Source organism: Neoarius graeffei, chromosome 18 (genome assembly GCF_027579695.1).
Source record: "Neoarius graeffei isolate fNeoGra1 chromosome 18, fNeoGra1.pri, whole genome shotgun sequence".
Classification (NCBI taxonomy): Eukaryota; Metazoa; Chordata; class Actinopteri; order Siluriformes; family Ariidae; genus Neoarius; species Neoarius graeffei.
In genome coordinates, this window is record NC_083586.1 from 30,861,714 (window position 1) to 30,882,909 (window position 21,196).

At 41.2% G+C, this 21,196-nt stretch overlaps 2 protein-coding genes across 2 annotated transcripts in view; one reads left to right on the top strand and one right to left on the bottom strand.

Annotated features, from left to right (window-relative positions):
• The window catches only part of pcid2 (PCI domain containing 2), a 41,973-nt gene extending 30,355 nt beyond the window's left edge, over positions 1-11,618 (top strand). The window contains exons 14-15 of the mRNA XM_060898673.1: positions 7,007-7,130; positions 11,118-11,618. Coding sequence (XP_060754656.1) covers positions 7,007-7,130; positions 11,118-11,207 — 214 coding nt within the window. The 3' untranslated portion in view covers positions 11,208-11,618. The remainder of the gene's footprint in view (positions 1-7,006; positions 7,131-11,117) is intronic.
• Positions 11,619-14,770: 3,152 nt separating this feature from the next.
• prozb (protein Z, vitamin K-dependent plasma glycoprotein b) lies at positions 14,771-20,694 on the bottom strand. The gene is made up of 8 exons (XM_060898677.1): positions 20,610-20,694; positions 20,182-20,345; positions 19,893-19,917; positions 19,680-19,793; positions 19,376-19,507; positions 16,964-17,067; positions 15,802-15,919; positions 14,771-15,642 (listed from the first exon to the last, which is right to left on the bottom strand). The coding sequence occupies exons 1-8, from the start codon at positions 20,683-20,685 to the stop codon at positions 15,089-15,091; spliced, it is 1,287 nt and encodes a 428-aa protein (XP_060754660.1). The 5' UTR covers positions 20,686-20,694; the 3' UTR covers positions 14,771-15,088.
• Positions 20,695-21,196: the final 502 nt, after the last annotated feature.

A 21,196-nucleotide genomic window follows, 5' to 3' on the forward strand; every position in this document is an offset into this window, starting at 1 on the left:
GTAATGAATATGTCCCAATATGCAGGATCATGAAGGTTAAAAAAACTGAACTCCACTGGAATAACACAACTATTATAAGTACTGCCTTTTAGATTTTTCAAGTGTAGGTCATAAAAAGAATTTTCCCCGACACCCAATTATTTTTGTTTAATGGACCGAAAGCTACTAAATTCGAATCACAGACTTCCAATTTTATTAGGTTTTTTCGAATTAGGACAATTAATGAATTTGGGGCCATGTGGCCCTAAATTCTCTGCTATTTTTTTCCTGCTTCACCATGACCCAATTCAAGATACTACATCATGGATGACGTGGTGGGCTTTCCCTGTTTGCACAAGGCATTGTGGGATACAAATTTGAAACAGAAGAGAAAAATGGCAGACGTGAGTGTGCGAATGAAACGTGAAAGACCGACTACAGTAACGGAAAGTAAGAAGAAATATGTTATTTACCAGCTGGGAGGTCCGTATGGTGAAATACTGTGACCGAGGTCTTGAAAGTACTGAGCGAGGCCCTCTGGGCTGAGGTCAGTATTCAAGGCCGAGGTCACGGTATTTCACCATACGGACCAACCTTAAGCTGGTAAATAATATATTTATTTTTTTCTTTACCAAATTCTAACAGGGGCGGCACGGTGGTGTAGTGGTTAGCGCTGTCGCCTCACAGCAAGAAGGTCCGGGTTAGAGTCACTCTAAACTGGTGACTCTAAACTGTGCGGAGTTTGCATGTTCTCCCCGTGTCCGCGTGGGTTTCCTCTGGGTGCTCTGGTTTCCCCCACAGTCCAAAGACATGCAGGTTAGGTTAACTGGTGACTCTAAATTGAGCGTAGGTGTGAATGTGAGTGTGAATGGTTGTCTGTGTCTATGTGTCAGCCCTGTGATGACCTGGCGACTTGTCCAGGGTGTACCCCGCCTTTCACCCGTAGTCAGCTGGGATAGGCTCCAGCTTGCCTGCGACCCTGTAGAACAGGATAAAGCGGCTAGAGATAATGAGATGAGAATGAGAAATTCTAACAGAAAATGAGAGCCCCCGAAAGGGAAAACCGAGCCGAGCCGCCATTTTGAATCCTCATTCACGGCTGTAATGCAAATTGCTTCCTCCTCGGTATACAAGTGCACTTCCATGGCAGGAAAAAAAACTACATTTTGCTGCCTATGTAGTCCCCTATTTATACAAAATTGAGTCATTCAGGATTCAGCCATGTTTTTGCTCAGCGTTAGCAACAGTTAGAGGTTTTTAGCTTTCCCCTGAAATGTTTTCTTTTATTTCGTCTTCCTCAGGGTAGTAAAACTCGCTTTCGCTGTGAACACTGTCGTTATCGCTATCCATGCTGTAAAATTAATGCTATTCTCCTGAGAAATGCTGGCAAACATTTATAAGATTTTTGATAATCTTATAAATAAATCTTATAAAAAAGATAAATGTTGACAAAAATTGCTACTATGCTTGTCGTTGTTGTGAATGAGCGAGTCGCCAGAGGTCCATAACTGGGGTCCGTACCGTAGGATACGGACCCGCTCGCCAGCCAATCAGAGCGCAGGATTTGATGGAAACCGCACCGTGAAAAAAATAAAAGACGTTATGTTGCGAAGGAAAGGAAAAACAGGACCAAACTCATAAATATTGGTGGTCAGCGAGCACCTCGGTGTGATCATCTGTTCGTTTAGCGACAGAGTGATGGAACTGTCAGTGCAGTCAAAGGTAAACCTGTAGATGGCAGTAATGCAGCACTGTGGATGTCAGCTTCCGTAAAACCCAAAAGAAGAAGGTGGTAAACCTGCGCATGCACACACGGACTTCCTCTGTCTGCTTGACTGCGCAAAGTGGGTGATTTTCAAATTAAATAACTTTCCAGCCACAGAATGGCCTGATATTTTGTGAGATATTACAGAAATAAACATGCATCACAATGACCAAACTTCAGAGGGAACTAAATTTTACCGATTTTATGAAATCGAAAGGGCATCTAGCTTTGTTAATTTAAATACGAATATCTGAAATCCACATTTTCATGATTTGAAAGATTCATTCATAAGCTTTATTTATTGTAGACTTACATGCCTGTTATGCGTAGGGAGTGTAGTAAGGTGGATAATTAAAGAGTCAGTACAACATAAGGTATAAAAATATTAGGCAAAGTTTATTCCAATAAGGAAGTGACATGTCATCAGCAAAAATGGAGGATGAGCACACGTCCAGGCAGAGATTAAAATACCACTTCGGGAATAACAACGCAAGGACATCATCCCACATGTTTGTACATAGCAAACATAGAAAGTTAAAACAGTTGATTACATTAGGCTTTTAGGAGACACTCTTATCCAGATCGACGTAGAACATACTCAGAGCAGCCTGGGAAGCAGTTAGGGGTTAGGTGCCTAATCGAACCGGTTATCTTTTGGTTCCAAAACTACTACTCTAGCCATTAGGCCATGACTTCCCCCAGGAGCAGCAAAAGCCATGGATCAGAAGAGTTACTTGAATAGTCTAATTTACATTGTCCATCCCCTAGACCTGGGCGGCATGGTGGTGTAGTGGTTAGCGCTGTCGCCTCACAGCAAGAAGGTCCGGGTTCGAGCCCCGTGTCCGGCGAGGGCCTTTCTGTGCGGAGTTTGCATGTTCTCCCCGTGTCCGTGTGGGTTTCCTCCGGGTGCTCCGGTTTCCCCCACAGTCCAAAGACATGCAGGTTAGGTTAACTGGTGACTCTAAATTGACCGTAGGTGTGAATGTGAGTGTGAATGGCTGTCTATGTGTCGCCCTGTGATGACCTGGCGACTTGTCCAGGGTGTACCCTGCCTTTCGCCCGTAGTCAGCTGGGATAGGCTCCAGCTTGCCTGCGACCCTGTAGAACAGGACAAAGCGGCTAGAGATAATGAGATGAGATCCCCTAGACCTCATCCTAAATCACAAGGTGTGGGGGCATGGAAAGCAAAAATTGGCCCTGTGAAATGAAACTGGAGCTTGAGGACTGGAAAAACCAGTTGGTTTGTCCTTTTCCATCAATACTGATGGAAAGATCAAAACATGGGGGATGTGATATGTTCATGGAGCCGTCCTGCTTGGCGTCAACAAAACAGGATGATGGCGACAGTGTGATTGTGTAGGGAATGTTTTGACTTGGATTTCAACCATAAATAGCTGAATGCTTTTCTGTAAGAGCTTGTTGTTAGAGTTCTCAGGGGTCCTTAGTATCATTTTGACTAGAACCCAACCAATAATTTGGCGTGCCGGCATGAGCTAACCACAGATAAATTGTTGTAGGTGGGTTGCATCTGACGTCACATCCGCCTTATTAGATATGCAAGACATGAAGTGGTGGTCAGCTGAGCTCACTGTTCACAAAGCGTTACGATCACTGGGACTCCTTGCTAGTCGTTAAAATGCCCAAAACAAATGCATTGTTTTGGGCTGCTCGAATGGAACAAATCGTGAAACTGATAAGTTTCTTCCGGGTTCCTCATGAAGTGATGACAAAGGGGTGAAATTATGATAACGAGAAAGGTGGCTCTTGAACCTTTCGCTGCGATGGAAGGGAGTGGAGTCGAAGAATGCTCAAGTGTGCAATAATCACTTTGTGAAAGATTTGTAAATTCCTCTGATTTATTTCATTTGGATTTGCAAGTCACTTTTTTTTCCGTTATTTCGTGGTGTTTTGAAGTTCAGGAGACGCTTAAGTCCTCAGATGTGGTTTTTTTTTTAAATATTTTTTTGGGCTTTTTTCACCTTTTATTATTGGATAGGACAGTGTAGAGACAGGAAATGAGCGGGAGAGAGAGACGGGGAGGGATCGGGAAATGACCTCGGGCCGGAATCGAACCCGAGTCCCCGGATTTATGGTATGGCGCCTTATCCACCTGAGCCATGACACCCCCCTCAGATGTGTTTTTGTTTACTGTTTGATCGTGGTCGCCATTATTGTAAACTAACACCACATGTTTTCACTTTATTTATCAGGATGTCCTAGCAATCTTTACAAGGACGATGATGTAGATTGGGCTAGTACACTGAACTAGACAGATAAGATAATTGAGACGATCCACGTAAACACAAAAGCAAAGCTGACGAGTTAAGAGCACGAAACTGCTTTCACCAATACTCAGGTGTTCAAAGGGGTTCCTGTGGATCTTTATGAATGATTTACCTGGAAGAGAAGAGCAGGGAAGATTGAGAATCGAGTGGCTGTGGTTTGTTTACACCCGATACCAAAACTTGTAACATCCTAGCAATCATCGCAGAGGCACGAACAAAAAGCCCAAAATTCCTACTTACCCAGGCAGAAATGATACAGGATTTATCTTGTGTTCTGATCCCCAGATCTTTAACCAAGCCACATATAAAAAGTTGTTTCCCTCCATGCTCTTCCAGGTTTTCATCTGTCCCCCCGTGTAAAACGATGTCTGCAGCACCAGGTAGTTTTGAGATGTCGGGGGACTCAATGGATGGATAATTTTCCAACTTGTAGGAAAAATCCTTCTTTGCTAGCGTGTAAGGATCTAATCCCATCGCAAAGAGCAACTTTCTGAAGGTGTCTTGACCATGCATTGGCCTCTAAACTGCGAAAATAATCGGAGACGGTTTCACTAGCTCTTTACAAAACGGCAGCCAAATCGGTTTGTCTGACCACCACTTCATCCACCAGAAGTAAACTCGCTAGCAAAAGACACGTGACTGAATACAACCTAGAACGATCGATAAATGATGACGAAGAACTGGGGACAACCATGTTATGAGTGTTGTCATTGTGTAGTTTGTCCACCAGAGGGCACGCTGCAACTCCACCTTTGGCAACTGCACGTATTTGGAACACGTAATGAACCTGAGATTTTTAAAAACATTTGTGTTTTTATACATTTAACTCTTTATCAGAACTTTAATATATTTTGTTGTACTTTTGTTCGAAGTATTATTTATGACAATAAGCCAAGTTTATATTTAATCTGCATTATGTCATGTTATCTTGGTGAGGACTCTTAAAGTGCGTATCACGGGTAAATTCAGGAGCAAGATCAATGTAATTCTCCTATTTTATATTAAACTTTGGTCAAATATCTGTAACATTCTGCATTCTCTGCAATTTTTTTTTACCTTGCGCAACACCGGAAAAATTCAGTTGAAATCAAGCCATTTGAGGCGAATCGGTCCGCCTCTGAAAAAACTTGCCGTTTGGATTTCCCGGGAAACACTGATTTTCGTGACGTCGCGTGCGGGACGCCTCCCTCTGAATCCTACGTCAGCGCTGGTTTGTTTATGAGAAAACGACCTGGTGGTTTTCTGCAAATTTCTTCAACGTTATCACGTAATTATTAAAATGGTTAACAGATGTATCGTAGGAGGGTGTAGCAACACCAATCTTGATGGGATTAGTACTCATTGTTTCCCAAAAGACCAGACAATGAGAGAGAAATGGGAGCGCTTGGTCTACACAGGCTGTGCACTGAAACCGTGCAAAGCTCTCACAGCCTGCTGGCGCTTCCGCAGGGGACGTCACGAATCTGGCTCCAGACTCCCTTGGGATTTTTCCAGACGCATGTTATTTTATTTTTTTCTGCTGTAGACAGATGGCCTTGTGCAAAATTACCCTTCTGGACAAGTGTGTAAAGGGACATACTTTCATATAAAAAAAACCACAAAATTGGTCCAGAATGTGCACTTTAAAGGTAGACTCAGATTTTTCAGGTGTAGGTCATAAAAAAGAATTTTCCCCGACACCCAATTATTTTTGTTTAGTGGACCGAAAGCTACTGAATTCGAATCACAGACTTCCAATTTTATTAGTTAAAAAAAAAATTAACTGCTATTTTTTCCTGCTTCACCATGATCCAATTCAAGATACTATGTCCTGCATCACGTGGTGGGCTTTCCGCAAGGCATTGTGGGATACAAATTTGAAACAGGAGAGAAAAATGGAGGACATGAGTGTGCAAATGACTGACCACAGTAACGGAAAGCGAGAAGAAAAGACGTTATGTTGCGAAGGAAAGGAAACGCAGGACCAAACTAATAAATATTGGTGGTCAGCGAGCAACTCGGTGTGATCAGCTGTTCGTTTAGCGACAGAATGATGGAACTGTCAGTGCACGGTCAAGGTAAACCTGTAGAGGGCAGTAATGCAACACTGGATGCCGCATGACAGCAAAGAAGAAGGTAAACCTGTGCATGCGCACACAGACTTCCTCTGTCTGCTTGACTGTGTGAAGCAAGCGATTTCATGCACATTATTTGCTCAGGAATCTCCTCAAATTAAATAACGTCCCAGCCATCGAATGTTTTTTTTTTTTAAAGACAATACAGAAATAAATCTCATAATGACCGAATTTCAGAGAGAACTAAATTTCACTGATTTTATGAAATCGAAAGGCCGTCTAGCTTTAAATACCTACACGTAATGTATGTTAGGGAAGATCTTTATGTTATGTGATTTTGAGGAGAAAAAGTATTTAGGCTGATACGATTTTTTTTAACTTCCTTAAATATCGAAATCGGTATCAGTCTTAAAAATCCCGTAGCGGTCACGCTCTAATCTTGCCTATTTGGAGAGTCGTACCTCACAGCTTCATGATCCCCAGTTCGATCCTGAGCTGAGATCATGCTGTGTGTGGAATTTTAGACAGTTCTCTGGTTTCCGCTCACTACCCAAAAACATGGCAGTAGTGACTCTCTAAATAGCCCCTTTGTGCAAATATCTGTTTGATGCTCTGCAACGGACTGGCATGGCATCCCAATAAGGATGGGATCCTTTGTGCCCAATATTCCTGGGGTAAGTGGGTAAAATAGTTACTGAAAATGAATGAATGAAAAGTTTATTACTTAACTCGTGTTTGGTTGAAACGTCATTCTAGAAGCATCCCCAGTGTGATTCACCATACCCCAGGTGATCTAGAAGTCCCCCCTTCTTTAGGCTGTAGGTAAATCTTTGCCATGAATGTAAGAGAGTGAGAATTCATAGAGCATAGTTTGGCCTTCAAGTCATTCTGATTTTTTTTTTTTCCTCCCTCCTTCTTTCTAGGTATCATTTGCTAAAGACTCACCAACTTCCTCTAGATGCATTCCTGGTTGCACTGAAAATGATGCAGGTGGAGGATGTGGACATTGATGAGGTTCAGTGCATCCTGGCCAATCTCATATACATGGTAAGATAGTGATGTTTGGCACAGAATTGATTGGAGTTCCAAAGTAAGAGCTTCAGCTTTTATGATAATTTTGTACAGTATCTTGCAAAAGTATTCATCCGTCTTGGTGCTTGTTCTGTTTTGTTGCATTACAACAGAGATGCCTACTAGTACGGATTGGCCGTATTTTGTACGGAAAAGTTACGTAAATACGATGTTACGGCAAACAGTGTTATTCTGTACGGAATTATTATAAAGTCTTTAAAAAATTCCAGTGAGTTGTTTTTAAATGTCTAAGCGACTTTTTCAATCCATGCGCGATTCACGGCTATTTATTTTTACGACAACCACACATGCTGTGCGTGACATGCGCAGATTCCGCACATTTGTTCGCGCTATTTTCGATACGGTAGAATGGCCGTGCATTACACCCAGTCAAAAGGGCAATGGATACGCGCACTGCAAACTGTGTAGAACTGACATTAACATCACTCATGGTGGTCGCGATGACTGCACGCGGCATGTCCACTACAAAAAAAAAAACCATATGGAGTATGCTGAAATGGCGAGTCAGGCGGAAAGTAAATCTGGGGGTTTCCAGCAGTTTTTTACGAAATCTGTGGATGAAAAGACACGGAACGTGACGTGTGCTGAAGCGGTGATGGTTGACCTGTGCTTGGAGTTGAACTTGCCAATTAGTGCCATGAAATGTGAGTTAAACTTATTCAGTTTCTTTTTACATTTCTGATTTTTATTCACTGAAATATCAAACACTGGCTGGACTTCTTTAATTCAAAGTATTTTCAGTGTTGCAAATGTACATGTAGTATGATCAAAAACAGAATTTTATGATTAGTGCTGTTGGGATTGTGGCAAAAAATTGATCATTCCACTGTTTTAAATACAATTATAAATGTCATTTTATTCAATGTCTCTTCTGAAGCATTATGCTGAAGTATTTATATATTGGGACGTTAAGATAACAATGTCGGACTCTCTCTGGCATGAAATAAGAAATTATTTTTTAAATTTTATTAGAATCCGTTAACAGGTAGAACATTTTGCCAGGCAATATAATATAATACTTTTGAGGAGTTACATTCAATACCAATGATTGGTAGTCAACCGTAATGTCTGCAAACAGGGAACACTATTGTATTTATAAAAATGTGATATATTGTACGCTCTAGAAATTTGTTGAGTGGAAATTCAGTTGAGATGGCTGCTCGTGTTTTGTTTATTCAATTCACACAAAACAGTTCTTTTTAATAATTTAAATGTTAAACATATTGGTATATACACCTCTTTATAATGGAAATGCGCATAAATTAATGTTACTGAAAGTCATTCCAAAATACTGAAAAATGTTTTCAAGAATACTGAAATTCAAAATTTGGGGTAGGCTTCTCTGATTACAATTAAAATGGATTTTTGGAGGGTTAGCACCATTTGATTTAAACAACGTGCACTTTAAAGGTGCACGTTGTTGTTTTATTGTGACACAAACAATCATTAAGATGAAAAAACAGTAATCTGGAGTGTGCATAGGTATTCACCCCCTTTCGTATGAAACCCCTAAATAAGAGCTGCTCCAACCAATTCACTTCATAACTCACATAATTAGTTGATTAAGATTCACCTGTGTGCAATCAAAGTGTCACATGATCTGTCACATGATGTCTGTATAAATCAACCTGTTCTGGAAGGACCCTGACTCTGCAACACTACTAAGCAAGCAACATGAAAACCAAGGAGCCTCCAAACAGGTCAGAGACAAAAGTTGTGGAGAAGTATAGATCAGGGTTGGATTATAAAAATATCCCAGAGAGCACCATTAAATCCATTATAGGAAAATGGAAAGCATATGCCACCACTACAAACCTGACAAGAGAAGGCCGCCCACCAAAACTCACAGACCGGGCAAGGAGGGCATTAATCAGAGATGCAACAAAGACACCAAAGATAACACTGAAGGAGCTGCAAAGATCCACAGCGGAGATGGGAGCATCTGTCCTTAGGACCACTTTAAGCCATACACTCCACAGAGCGGGGCTTTATGGAAGAGTGGCCAGAAAAACGCCAATCGCTTAAGAAAACACATTTGGAGTTTGCCCAACAGCATATGGCGGACTCCCCAACCACATGGAAGAAGATTCTCTGGTCAAATGAGACTAAAATTGATCTTTTTGGCCATCATGGGAAATGCCATGTGTGGCACAAACCCAACACCCTGAGAACACCATTCCTATAGTGAAGCATGGTGGTGGCAGCATCATGCTGGGGGGATACTTTTATGCCTCCGCAAGGTGCAGGAGGCATTATGTTGTTGGGTTGTCCGTGCATGCATGCGTGCGTGCGTCCATCCCGAAACCTTGCGAATGCGATATCTCAAAGGCTAACGAAAGGAATTTCACCAAACTTTCACCATTTGTGCGCTTTGGGACAAACATGAACTGATTAGATTTTGAGATCAAAAGGTCTAAGGTCAAGGTCTCTGTGAGGTCAAATGTCTGTCCGAAAACCTTGTGAACTCAATATCTCCAAGGCTGATACAAGTAATTTCACCAGGTCAAGATTACTGTGAGGTCAAATGTCCATCCCCAAGTCACAACTTAATAAAACGTGTAGTCTACTGGGCGGAGGCATCCCCGTCGACGCCGTTGGCGTCGAGTTCTATCTAGTTTCATCTGTAAGAACAGGAAAGCTGGTCAGGACTGAAGGAAAGATGGATGGCACTAAATACAGGGCAATTCTGGAAGAAAACCTGTTTGAGTCGGCCAGAGGTTTGAGACTGGCATGAAAGTTCACGTTCCAGCACGACAATGACCCTAAACATACTGCTAAAGCTACACTGGAGTGGTTTAACGAGTGTCTTGGAATGGCCTAATCAAAGCCCAGACCTCAATCCAGTTGAGAATCTGTGGTAGAACTTGAAGACTGCTGTACACCAACGCAACCCATCTAACTTGAAGGAGTTGGAGCAGTTTTGCCTTGAGGAATGGGCAAAAATCCCAGTGGCTAGATGTGCTAAGCTAATCGAGACATACCCCAAGAGACCTGCAGCTGTAATTGCAGCAAAAGGTGGCTCTACAAAGTATTGACTTTTGGGGGGCGGAATACTTGTTCACACTCCAGATTTCTATTTTTTCATCTTAATTATTGTTTGTGTCACAATAAAACATCAATTTGTACCTTTAAAGCTGTAGGCATGTTGTGTAAATCAAATGGTGCTAACTCTCCAAAAATCCATTTTAATTCCAGCTTGTAATGCGACAAAACAGGACAAACACCAATGGGGACGAATGCTTTACAGTTTTGACCTCTGTGCTTAAAGACAGCTCTATATTTAGAGTTATGCTGCAGGTGTTTAGACTAGTTGTTCTTTTTCAACCCTTCTATCTGCCGGGGCGGTGTACGAAACCTTAAGATCATCTTGTTCACATGCATTGTTAATTTGCGGAGACTTTTATTTCCACTAATTCCTAGTTCTTTGTTGTGGAGTGGGTATTCCCTCCACATGCACCTCAATTTTCCGACTCTTCCGTTCACTACGCTGTTAAAGCTGACAGCACTGTCGCCTCACAGCAGGAAGGCTCCAGGTTCGAGCCTCCTGGCTGACGGGGGCCTTTCTGTGTGGAGTCTGTGTGGGTTTCCTCCCACTTCAAAGACACGCAGATTAGGTAAAAATGGTTTACGTTGTTGTACATCGCTCTGGATAAAAGCGTCTACTACCGTAAACGCCTGTAACGTAAAGTACGAGTTCAAAGTGCAGACTGTCAAATCTGGTCACCACTTTGTAGATGTGGTCCTCCTTTTTAAGGGACCAAAAGTAATCGGACAAACTGTTTGTTTGCTATTCTAAATGATCATTAAGTAGTTGAAACGTAGTCCAAATAAGACATTTCCCCAAAGAATTCATGTTAATTATGCATGCCTGTGTTGGTGGGTTTTTTTTTTTAAAAAACAACACAAAGATAACTTTATCATGTGTAATTCTGTCTCACACAGGGTCACATCAAAGGCTATATTTCACACCAGCACCAGAAGTTGGTTGTCAGTAAGCAAAACCCATTCCCACCCTTATCCTCTGTATCTTAGACTACAGCTGCCATAAAGGATCTGCCAAACTACAACCTCCTCCATACTGACTCCTGCTGTAGTCCTGTGATTTACGGAATTAGTTGTACAGTAGTTCCAGATTGGAAAGTGTCTCCACAAAGTATAATTCTTGGCCAGCGATAAAGTAAGCAAAATTTTTGATTGAGTTTTAAATCCTCACATTTAATGGATTTTTCAGCAGTAGTTTATTGAAAAAATAAAATCGATAAGACGAAGAGCTGTGCTGATTAAATGTCAGAATGCACTTCCTGTTTAATCTGAACATGATGTTTTTGGTAGTGAAACATCTGGCGTTCCGTGGCGCACCTCAGCACTGTAGTTTCTCAGTTTTGTATTATATTCAATTATTGTTTTTATTTTTTGTGTAAAATAAACTGTTTTTGTACAATTTCTCATGATTGATCGTGATGTATTTAATGCTATACATGATCAGAGGAAGTCTTTTTAAAATGTACACCACCGTTCAAAAGTTTGGGGTCACCCAGACAATTTTGTGTTTTCCATGAAAAGTCACACTTTTATTTCCCACCATAAGTTGTAAAATGAATAGAAAATATAGTCAAGACATTTTTCTGGCCATTTTGAGCATTTAATCGACCCCACAAATGTGATGCTCCAGAAACTCAATCTGCTCAAAGGAAGGTCAGTTTTATAGCTTCTCTAAAGAGCTAAACTGTTTTCAGCTGTGCTAACATGATTGTACAAGGGTTTTCTAATCATCCATTAGCCTTCTGAGGCAATGAGCAAACACATTGTACCATTAGAACACTGGAGTGAGGGTTGCTGGAAATGGGCCTCTATACACCTATGGAGATATTGCACCAAAAACCACACATTTGCAGCTAGAATAGTCATTTACCACATTAGCAATGTATAGAGTGGATTTCTGATTAGTTTAAAGTGATCTTCATTGAAAAGAGCAGTGCTTTTCTTTCAGAAATAAGGACATTTCAAAGTGACCCCAAACTTTTGAACGGTAGTGTACGTTTTCAGACCGAATGAAACCTCAGGGTCATTCTAAAAGCAGGTGAATTGCTGTAATCTTGTTAAAGCGAATGTAATGCCTCTAAACCCCACTTTTTTCCGTGTACAAAGCAGCAATCATGATGTTGACTGACCATGTGTTTTCGAATCATAGCTGATCCACAAGGCCATAAATGAATGGAAAATCAATAAAATCCGCCTATTTTCACAGAATCTGCCCAGACTGATCCGGAAGATCCCGAAAGGGTTTGTGATGTCACGTGTAACAATCCGGGTATCAGTTTCGTTCCCGTGCGCAGCAGTGGTTAAACCAGTTTCGACATAGAATCACGTTTTGGAGAGAATTCTGATAGCGATTGGGATTCTTATATGTCAGATGAAGCAGCAGATGATTATCAAGGATATTCCGGAGTAAATGGTTATCTTTTCGAGCCCCCAAGATGAGAAACAGATGCCGGTTCACTGAGTTCACAACAGTCCCACTCACGGCCGATAGCGCACCACCAGCCAGAGAGAATTGGAAACAGATTGGTTTGTGGATTTTTATTCTAAGCCGGCCGCTGCAAAATATATGGAAAATGTTTACGTCTACCTTCAATAAGTGCAGAAATATAATCTTTAAAACGTACACTTATTCAGTGTAATTATTGAAAGAAAGTATGAAGAAGTGGGCGATAATCTGGGAATCGATGAACTGTCCAAATGTCAGATCAAATGTCATTTATTAAACAAATGGATTTCTTTTTTGCTCCAGTAATTCCCATGTGGTTGTTCTGGTGGTGATGAATCAGATTTATTATTAGTAAATGATGCGAAATCTGCCCACTTCGTTTGCACAAACCTCGCCCACTCTCGCTTTAAATTAGTGTCGTTTCTCGGAAATTCATGAACTGAATGTCCTGTTGTATATGGGTTTGAACATTCAAACACAACACTGCACTTTCACATTTGTTATTTTTGTACAACCCCAATTCCAAAAAAGTTGGGGCAAAGTACAAATTGTAAATAAAAATGGAATGCAATGATGTGGAAGTTTCAAAATTCCATATTTTATTCAGAATAGAACATAGATGACATATCAAATGTTTAAACTGAGAAAATGCATCATTTAAAGAGAAAAATTAGGTGATTTTTTTTTAATTTTTTTTTATTTCATGACAACACATCTCAAAAAAGTTGGGACAAGGCCATGTTTACCACTGTGAGACATCCCCTTTTCTCTTTACAACGGTCTGTAAACGTCTGGGGACTGAGGAGACAAGTTGCTCAAGTTTAGGGATAGGAATGTTAACCCATTCTTGTCTAATGTAGGATTCTAGTTGCTCAACTGTCTTAGGTCTTTTTTGTCGTATCTTCCGTTTTATGATGCGCCAAATGTTTTCTATGGGTGAAAGATCTGGACTGCAGGCTGGCCAGTTCAGTACCCGGACCCTTCTTCTACGCAGCCATGATGCTGTAATTGATGCAGTATGTGGTTTGGCATTGTCATGTTGGGAAATGCAAGGTCTTCCCTGAAAGAGACGTCGTCTGGATGAGAGCATATGTTGCTCTAGAACCTGGATATACCTTTCAGCATTGATGGTGTCTTTCCAGATGTGTAAGCTGCCCATGCCACACGCACTAATGCAACTCCATACCATCAGAGATGCAGGCTTCTGAACTGAGCGCTCATAACAACTTGGGTCGTTCTTCTCCTCTTTAGTCCGAATGACACGGCGTCCCTGATTTCCATAAAGAACTTCACATTTTGATTCATCTGACCACAGAACAGTTTTCCACTTTGCCACAGTCCATTTTAAATGAGCCTTGGCCCAGAGAAGACGTCTGCGCTTCTGGATCATGTTTAGATACGGCTTCTTCTTTGAACTATAGAGTTTTAGCTGGCAACGGTGGATGGCACGGTGAATTGTGTTCACAGATAATGTTCTCTGGAAATATTCCTGAGCCCATTTTGTGATTTCCAATACAGAAGCATGCCTGTATGTGATGCAGTGCCGTCTAAGGGCCCGAAGATCACGGGCACCCAGTATGGTTTTCCGGCCTTGACCCTTACGCACAGAGATTCTTCCAGATTCTCTGAATCTTTTGATGATATTATGCACTGTAGATGATGATATATGTTCAAACTCTTTGCAATTTTACACTGTCGAACTCCTTTCTGATATTGCTCCACTATTTGTCGGCGCAGAATTAGGGGGATTGGTGATCCTCTTCCCATCTTTACTTCTGAGAGCCGCTGCCACTCCAAGATGCTCTTTTTATACCCAGTCATGTTAATGACCTATTGCCAATTGACCTAATGAGTTGCAATTTGGTCCTCCAGCTGTTCCTTTTTTGTACCTTTAACTTTTCCAGCCTCTTATTGCCCCTGTCCCAACTTTTTTGAGATATGTTGCTGTCATGAAATTTCAAATGAGTCAGTATTTGGCATGAAATTTCAAAATGCCTCACTTTCGACATTTGATATGTTGTCTATGTTCTATTGTGAATACAATATCAGTTTTTGAGATTTGTAAATTATTGCATTCCGTTTTTATTTACAATTTGTTCTTTGTCCCAACTTTTTTGGAATCAGGGTTGTAAGATTCCAACAACAATATCCAATTTCAGCGAGTAAACAAGCACGGAGTCAGATGAACAACCCAGATAACCGGCGTTCCACGTGTGACGTCATGCGAGATTAGCCCTGAGGCAAGGCTGCCGCCTTCTGGGATCCGGAAGCCATGATTTATCGATAGTTTTATGCTTAATAATAAAATTAATATTATCCCCCCCTGCTTTATTAATTAATTTTGGTTGTTGCTAATAATATATATTCATTTTAAAGCATTACAATAAGGCATTACATACACTTTAAAACAGTTGCATTTTGGAGACTAAACCTCTTTCCCCACTGTGTCGTGTGTGTGGGTTGTCTCGGTGCTCCGTAGGAGTTTGCGGATCCACGGTAGATATCTGGAAATTTTGGTAAACACGAGTCCCTGATTGCAGTCACTTTGGGACAGGAACAGTCCAGTCAGGAAAGCTGTATTTCCTTCCACTGTAGCCACAGGAGACCCAGATGTAAGATCACACACTTTCTTTTTGTATGATGGTCTCTGTGTAGTATCTTCAGGCTTTTGTGCCTCCATACAAAACATCTTATTGGTAAAGGAGAAGCTCAGGTTGAGTTTGGAATGGCAGGCGTCCAATGAGAGGTACGAAGGCTTGTTGGTGCTACCCACTACCACTCCCTCTTTACCACTTTTCATCAAGATGTTTTCACTGAAATCCTTCTCCGGGAGGCAGAGTTGGATGGTGCCTGAATCTAAAGAAATTGGCTCCTTGAGCTCCAAGAATGCCAAGTCATCATTAAGATTGCCAGACAAATACCTTTTATGAAAAGTCTTTTTGACGACTTGAGAAGCATTTATTTTTTCATTTGAGTGTCCTGCAATGGAAAACAAAGACAAAACTATCTGCAAAAGAAGTCCTTTGGAGAAAAACCAAAAATAGTACATTGAAAAGATGGTATCTTGTTAACCAGAGCTAAGGCTGCAATGGCTACAGATTGTACAAGTGGCATAACATAGCAAAGACTGACGCTCACCAATGGTCAAGGAAAGTTCTTTGTCTGTTGTCATGCATGCAGCTGTAGTAAGTATAGACCTCCTTCCAAGGATTACACCATGGCAGATTTCATCACCACCATCATCCACAAAGGTCACCTACCCAACAGTGAGTTGTATCTCTTTATAGCTAGTCAGCATTACATTCTCTTTACTTGGGTCCATGGAAATTACATTACTGTGCTCAACTTGTGATATAACCTTGGGCATTTCTTTGCAGTTTTGTGGTCGAGTCACTAAACCTCGAGTCCGAGTCCAGTCTCGAGTCCACTATTGATCGGAGTCGAATCTGAGAACAAGACTCCAACTGCACCATGTGACGGTGGCTGTTGCTGCTGCCTTTATGTGAAAGTGTCTCCGCTACTGTGTTGGACTAACGTTCCTGCTCGACTGCCCCATTTTAGTTAACAGGCTACAGATAAAAAGCTTGTTCATCGCTCAGCAAGCCCCGCCCACTATCAACAGGGCAAATAACTTGAGAGAGGGTTAACACTCGCTAGTTCATCAGTCAGTAAGCCCTGCCCACTATCAACAGGGCAATGAACATAGCGTGTCACTTACTTCTCTAGGTGGAGTCTTACCAAATGATGGTTGAAGTTCGTGGTTGTCCCCGTTGTCTCCTCGATAGTTCTTCTACGTATGGAACACATAGCAGTGCATTTTTTTCCCACTACATGAGAAGTCTGCATAAGCAAAGCGGACAATCCTAGGGGCTTCTCTCCAGGCATTTTAGCACCACTAACGTTAGTTTGTTCCTCAGCATGACTTATGAACAGGTGAATGTGCGTTCTCTTGCACAAAATTAGTATAAAAATTAATGTAGATATAAATATCTTATGCCAAATTATGGCATGTTACAAAAAATAAATAAAAAATACGAGTCTGAGTCCAAGTCCGAGCCATCCATGCTCAAGTCAAGTCACGAGTCCTTAAAATTAGGGCATGAGTCAGATTCGAGTCCCAGTCCTGGACTCAAGTACCACAAGCCTGTTTCTTCGGTTCTTCAAGGAACATGGTCACTTGTTCGATGACAAAACATCATCAGGATTATACCACTAATTTTAGTCATCTGATTTACTACTAATAAGAATTCAACAATCATCAGGGATTACTGAAATTCTTTACAAACCTTAGTGTGCTCACCTGCCATGGACATTTTCCTTGCTGGCAGATGGTGTCATTTGGATTCATATTCCTCCTGGTAGAGTCAGCAGATAAGACCCTGACATTCCCACATGGGTCCTGAACTAAGAAAATGGAGAAAGTCGTACATGACTTTTTTTATATAGAGTTGTGGTCAGAAGTTTACATTCAGTGACATGAATGTCATAGCAATATTTAGGCTTTCAGTAATTTCTTTGAGCTGTTCTTTTTCTGTGGCAGAATGATTATACAGCATACAGCTTTAATTAAAAAAAAACCACTAGAATTTACTGCACAAGTTTTAATTTTCTTTGGGTTTTCTGAAATCAACACAGGCTCAAAATTATACATACAGAGGTGCTGAAACTTCCAAAATGTCTCTTATCTTGCCAAGGCCGAGGTTTCTTAACTTCCTGTTAGTGATCATGATTGACTACAGCTGGTAGCTTCTCTGTGCCTTCATAAAAAGGGTTTGTTTACAGCACTCATTGGATTGACCAACACACAGTAAAATGCGAAAGTCCAAGGAGCTCAGTGCAGATCTGAGAAAGAGGATCGCAGATGTACACAACTCCAGAATGTGGAGTTATTTCTAAACAACTGCAAATTCCAAGATCAGTTCAAACAATTGTATCCAAGTTATTGTGATGTGTAGTCACTATACCAAGCCACTTTGCTTCAAGAAAACCCAAACTGTCACCCTCAGCTGAAAGGAAATTGGTTTGGATGGTCAGGAACAACCTGGGAACCACCATGGCACAGCCCTGCCATGAACTGGAAGCTAATGGATCACTGTCTACAATTCAGATCACCATGGACTAACAGGTTGCTATCCAAGAAATAACCCCCTGCTCCAAAATTGACACCTTCAAGCTTAACTAAAGTTTGAAGCTGACCACATGGACAAAGAAAAAAGCCTTCTGGAGGAAAGCTGTATGGTCAGCTGAGACAAAGATTGAGTTGTTTGGCCACAATGACCACCATGTACAGAGGGACACTGTACCAGCTGGTGGTGGTGGTAGGATCATCATGCTCTGGGGCTGTCTTGCTGCTAGTGGAACTGGTTCATTGCACAAAGTGGATGGAATAATGAAGGAGGACTACCTCCGAATTTTTCAGCATAAACCATCAGAAACCTGAACGCGATTTGGGAGTTACAACAGGACAGTGAACCCAAACACGCATCAGAACTGGTTGTGGAGGATAAAGCAGGCGAACATTAAGCTTAAAACAAATCCTGACTTCAACCCTATTGAAAATATATGGACCGCTTATATTAACTTGCTTATAAGTTGAGTCCATGCCAAGAAAATTAAAACTTGTGCACCAAATTCTAGTGTTTTTTGTTTTTAATTAAAGATGTATACTGTACATTCTGCCACAGAAAAAGAACAGTTCAGAGTAGAGCCCTGCACTCCCACGGGAGTCGCGGGACCCGACGCAAAGCAGTGCGGCGCGGGACAAATTTTGAAAGCTCATTGCGGGCGCGGGCGGGAGGGGGAGTGCACAATGCGGGAGCGGGCGGGAGAGGTGATGAGCTGCAGTCCCGCTAACTAAAAACGTGTTTAAAATAAATTTTATAAATTATTAATTGATGTCTATCATATATAATTTGTGCTGGATATTTTATTTGGCATTAATAAAAACATTTTAAGATGCCTAAATTTGCGGATGTGGTCTGATCTCGCGTACGTTTCCGATTCCTTTCCGCTCTTCCGTGTTTGAGATCTCCGATCATGGCAGAAGAGCAGAGCTCCTCTCGTGAAGCTCACAGTGCTTCAGAAGCAAGTGCTGCTTTAAAAAGAGGTACATTTACTATTAAAAAGTCAAGAGTCCTGAAAGCAGACATTTGGAAGTCGTTCTCACTCGTGTACGACGCAGAGGGAAATCAGCTGCCCTTTGCTTGTTGTGATAAATGCCAAAAGGTTCTGGGTATCTCTGTAAAGCCTCAGCTGGGTATCTCTGTAAACCCTCGCTACGTGCGCTAGGTGAAGGATCGGTCAGTGGAGAGCTCAGCTAAGCTCAGCATGTTTAATTCCCCAAGTCAATGACAAGAACTTTCGTGAGAAATAACGCGAACGTCTGCATCATGCGGGATTTGCGGGCGGGAGCGGGACTGAAAATCATAATTCTTTGCGGGAGTGGGACTGAAAATTCTGTCCCGCGCAGACCTCTAAACTTCAGAGAAATGACTGAAAGCCCAAATATTGCCATAACATTCATATCCAAAGATGACCTTCATGTCACTGTACGTAAACTTCTGACCACAACTGTAAGTGACTACATCTCTGTCCCGGACCAGCCCCACAAACTATGATGTTAAGCTGTTCATACGTGAAGAAAAAAGTCCTACTAATTGATCAGTATGAAATTTTATGCCCTGAACCCCAGAAGAGAATAGGTTTTGCAAACCGTGTGGTATGCAGCTCCTGCCATCGCTGTGAAGGTCGTAGCCTCTTGCACAGAAGCATCGGTATGATTTATATAAGGGTCTGCAGTAGTGTTCACAAACCAGAGGGCCTCCAGAAGGGCATTGGGAAACATCTGCATAAAGTTGATTTGTCACTTTATGCTAAACACCAACTTAATCATGTACAGAGTATAATAATCAGGAAGGGCGTACAACATGGAAGGATTAAACAAACACTATCGAGTTGTTAAACCCTATTATTATTATTATTATTATACACACTCCTCCAGCAGTAATAAACTTTACCATTTTCACAGTTATGTCCTGTGTACATGTCCGTGCAGTTGCAGCTATAGCCTCCTATACGGTCTTTACAAGTGCCACCATGTTGACAAGGATTGGGTTTACACTGATCTCCATCTGTGTTGAAGCAAATAATGTTACTTAGATGTGGGGGGGAACAAACAAACCTCCACTGTTTATTTAATCATTCAGTCAAGACAAAGGAAAGATGCTCACCATAGTATACGGTCCAAAACGCTTCCTTTGTAGGCAAAATGCACAGACGTGTTTTAGTGGCCAAAATGTGGTCTATTAAAGTACTATATTTACTCAAACATTACAATACTCGCAATACATATAAAGTGTCATTTCTCAGATTGATTAAGAAAATCCATTTCATTCAAGCGATTTTCAAGGATCATGTCGTTGCAGAATGCGTAATAGTGTCCTTAACATGAATCATTATTCTCTCCGTGACGAATTATGTCAAATTTTCAGAAAGAGGAGTTCCTAGGTCAAAGCTTACTGTTTGCTGGTTGTCCTCAAAGACCTCCCTGGCCTCCTCCTTGCTGCATCTTTCCTCATAACACTCTCTTTCCAAATTGCCTTGTAGAATTTCCTCCACAAAGAACATATTGGCACGTTTAGGCCGTATAAAGATGTTCTTGGCTTGTGGATCAGATCGGAAAACTTAAAGATGAAAAGTAGAAAATAGGGGGTAGTTAGTAACAAGAGTACCGTAAGCCTTGAAGACGTTTCGAATACTATAAACTTCAAACATCAAAAATGATTTAAAAGAAGGTGGGGTAGCTGTTAATGCTCACAGGTGAATACATCATATTACCTTAATGTAGTATTTCTTGTCCGAAACCAGTCTCGAGATTAATGTATAGTAATTTTAGTCTAGGCTTGAAAGCGTTAATTTATTCTCATTAAAAAAAAAAGCTTCTTTACCTGTTTGGTCAGCGGTGGTCATCATGTAGGAGCTGTGCAGTGTAAAACAGAAGAAACTCCATAACTGAAACTCCATCACAATAGGATAAATGCTTTATTACTGATAGATTTTCTCTCTATGCCTTTATCTCTGCTCTGTTGGCCACATTAGCTGTGACTCACGCCTCAAAATACGGTTTCCCGTTACAAGAACACAAGGTCTATACAAGCATGTACATTTACACACACACACACACGACTGATAAGGTTTTTCAACAGTCAGTTCATGGTAACCGTTGGATTGTTTGTCGTGGATATTAGTCAGAATTTCACGAGTTGTTAATTTGGGTGATTATAAGGATTAATTCTTCAGATGTATGCTTCCAGAAATAAAACTTTGTAGAATTAGGAAACTGAAATAGTGGAGAAATATGCTGCAAACGTACAAATAGGATTGAAAATGTGCCCATTTCTAATTTTGTCCAAAATAGGAAAGCTTCACAAACAGTAAAAGGACTTTCATCTGCAAACAACTGAGCAAACAGATTGTCCCAGGATAGCTCAGTGGTTAGATTTGGACCTTAAACCTTGATTCTCTCTCTCTCGTA

Coding starts and splice junctions, on each gene's coding strand:
- prozb (XM_060898677.1), bottom strand. CDS start 20,685: ATGGAGTTTCAGTTATGGAGTTTCTTCTGTTTTACACTGCACAGCTCC. Junction 19,918..20,181: donor TTGAGGACAACCAGCAAACA/GTAAGCTTTGAC, acceptor TTGCCTACAAAG/GAAGCGTTTTGGACCGTATA. Junction 17,068..19,375: donor CAGGAGCTGCATACCACACG/GTTTGCAAAACC, acceptor CCATTTTCTTAG/TTCAGGACCCATGTGGGAAT.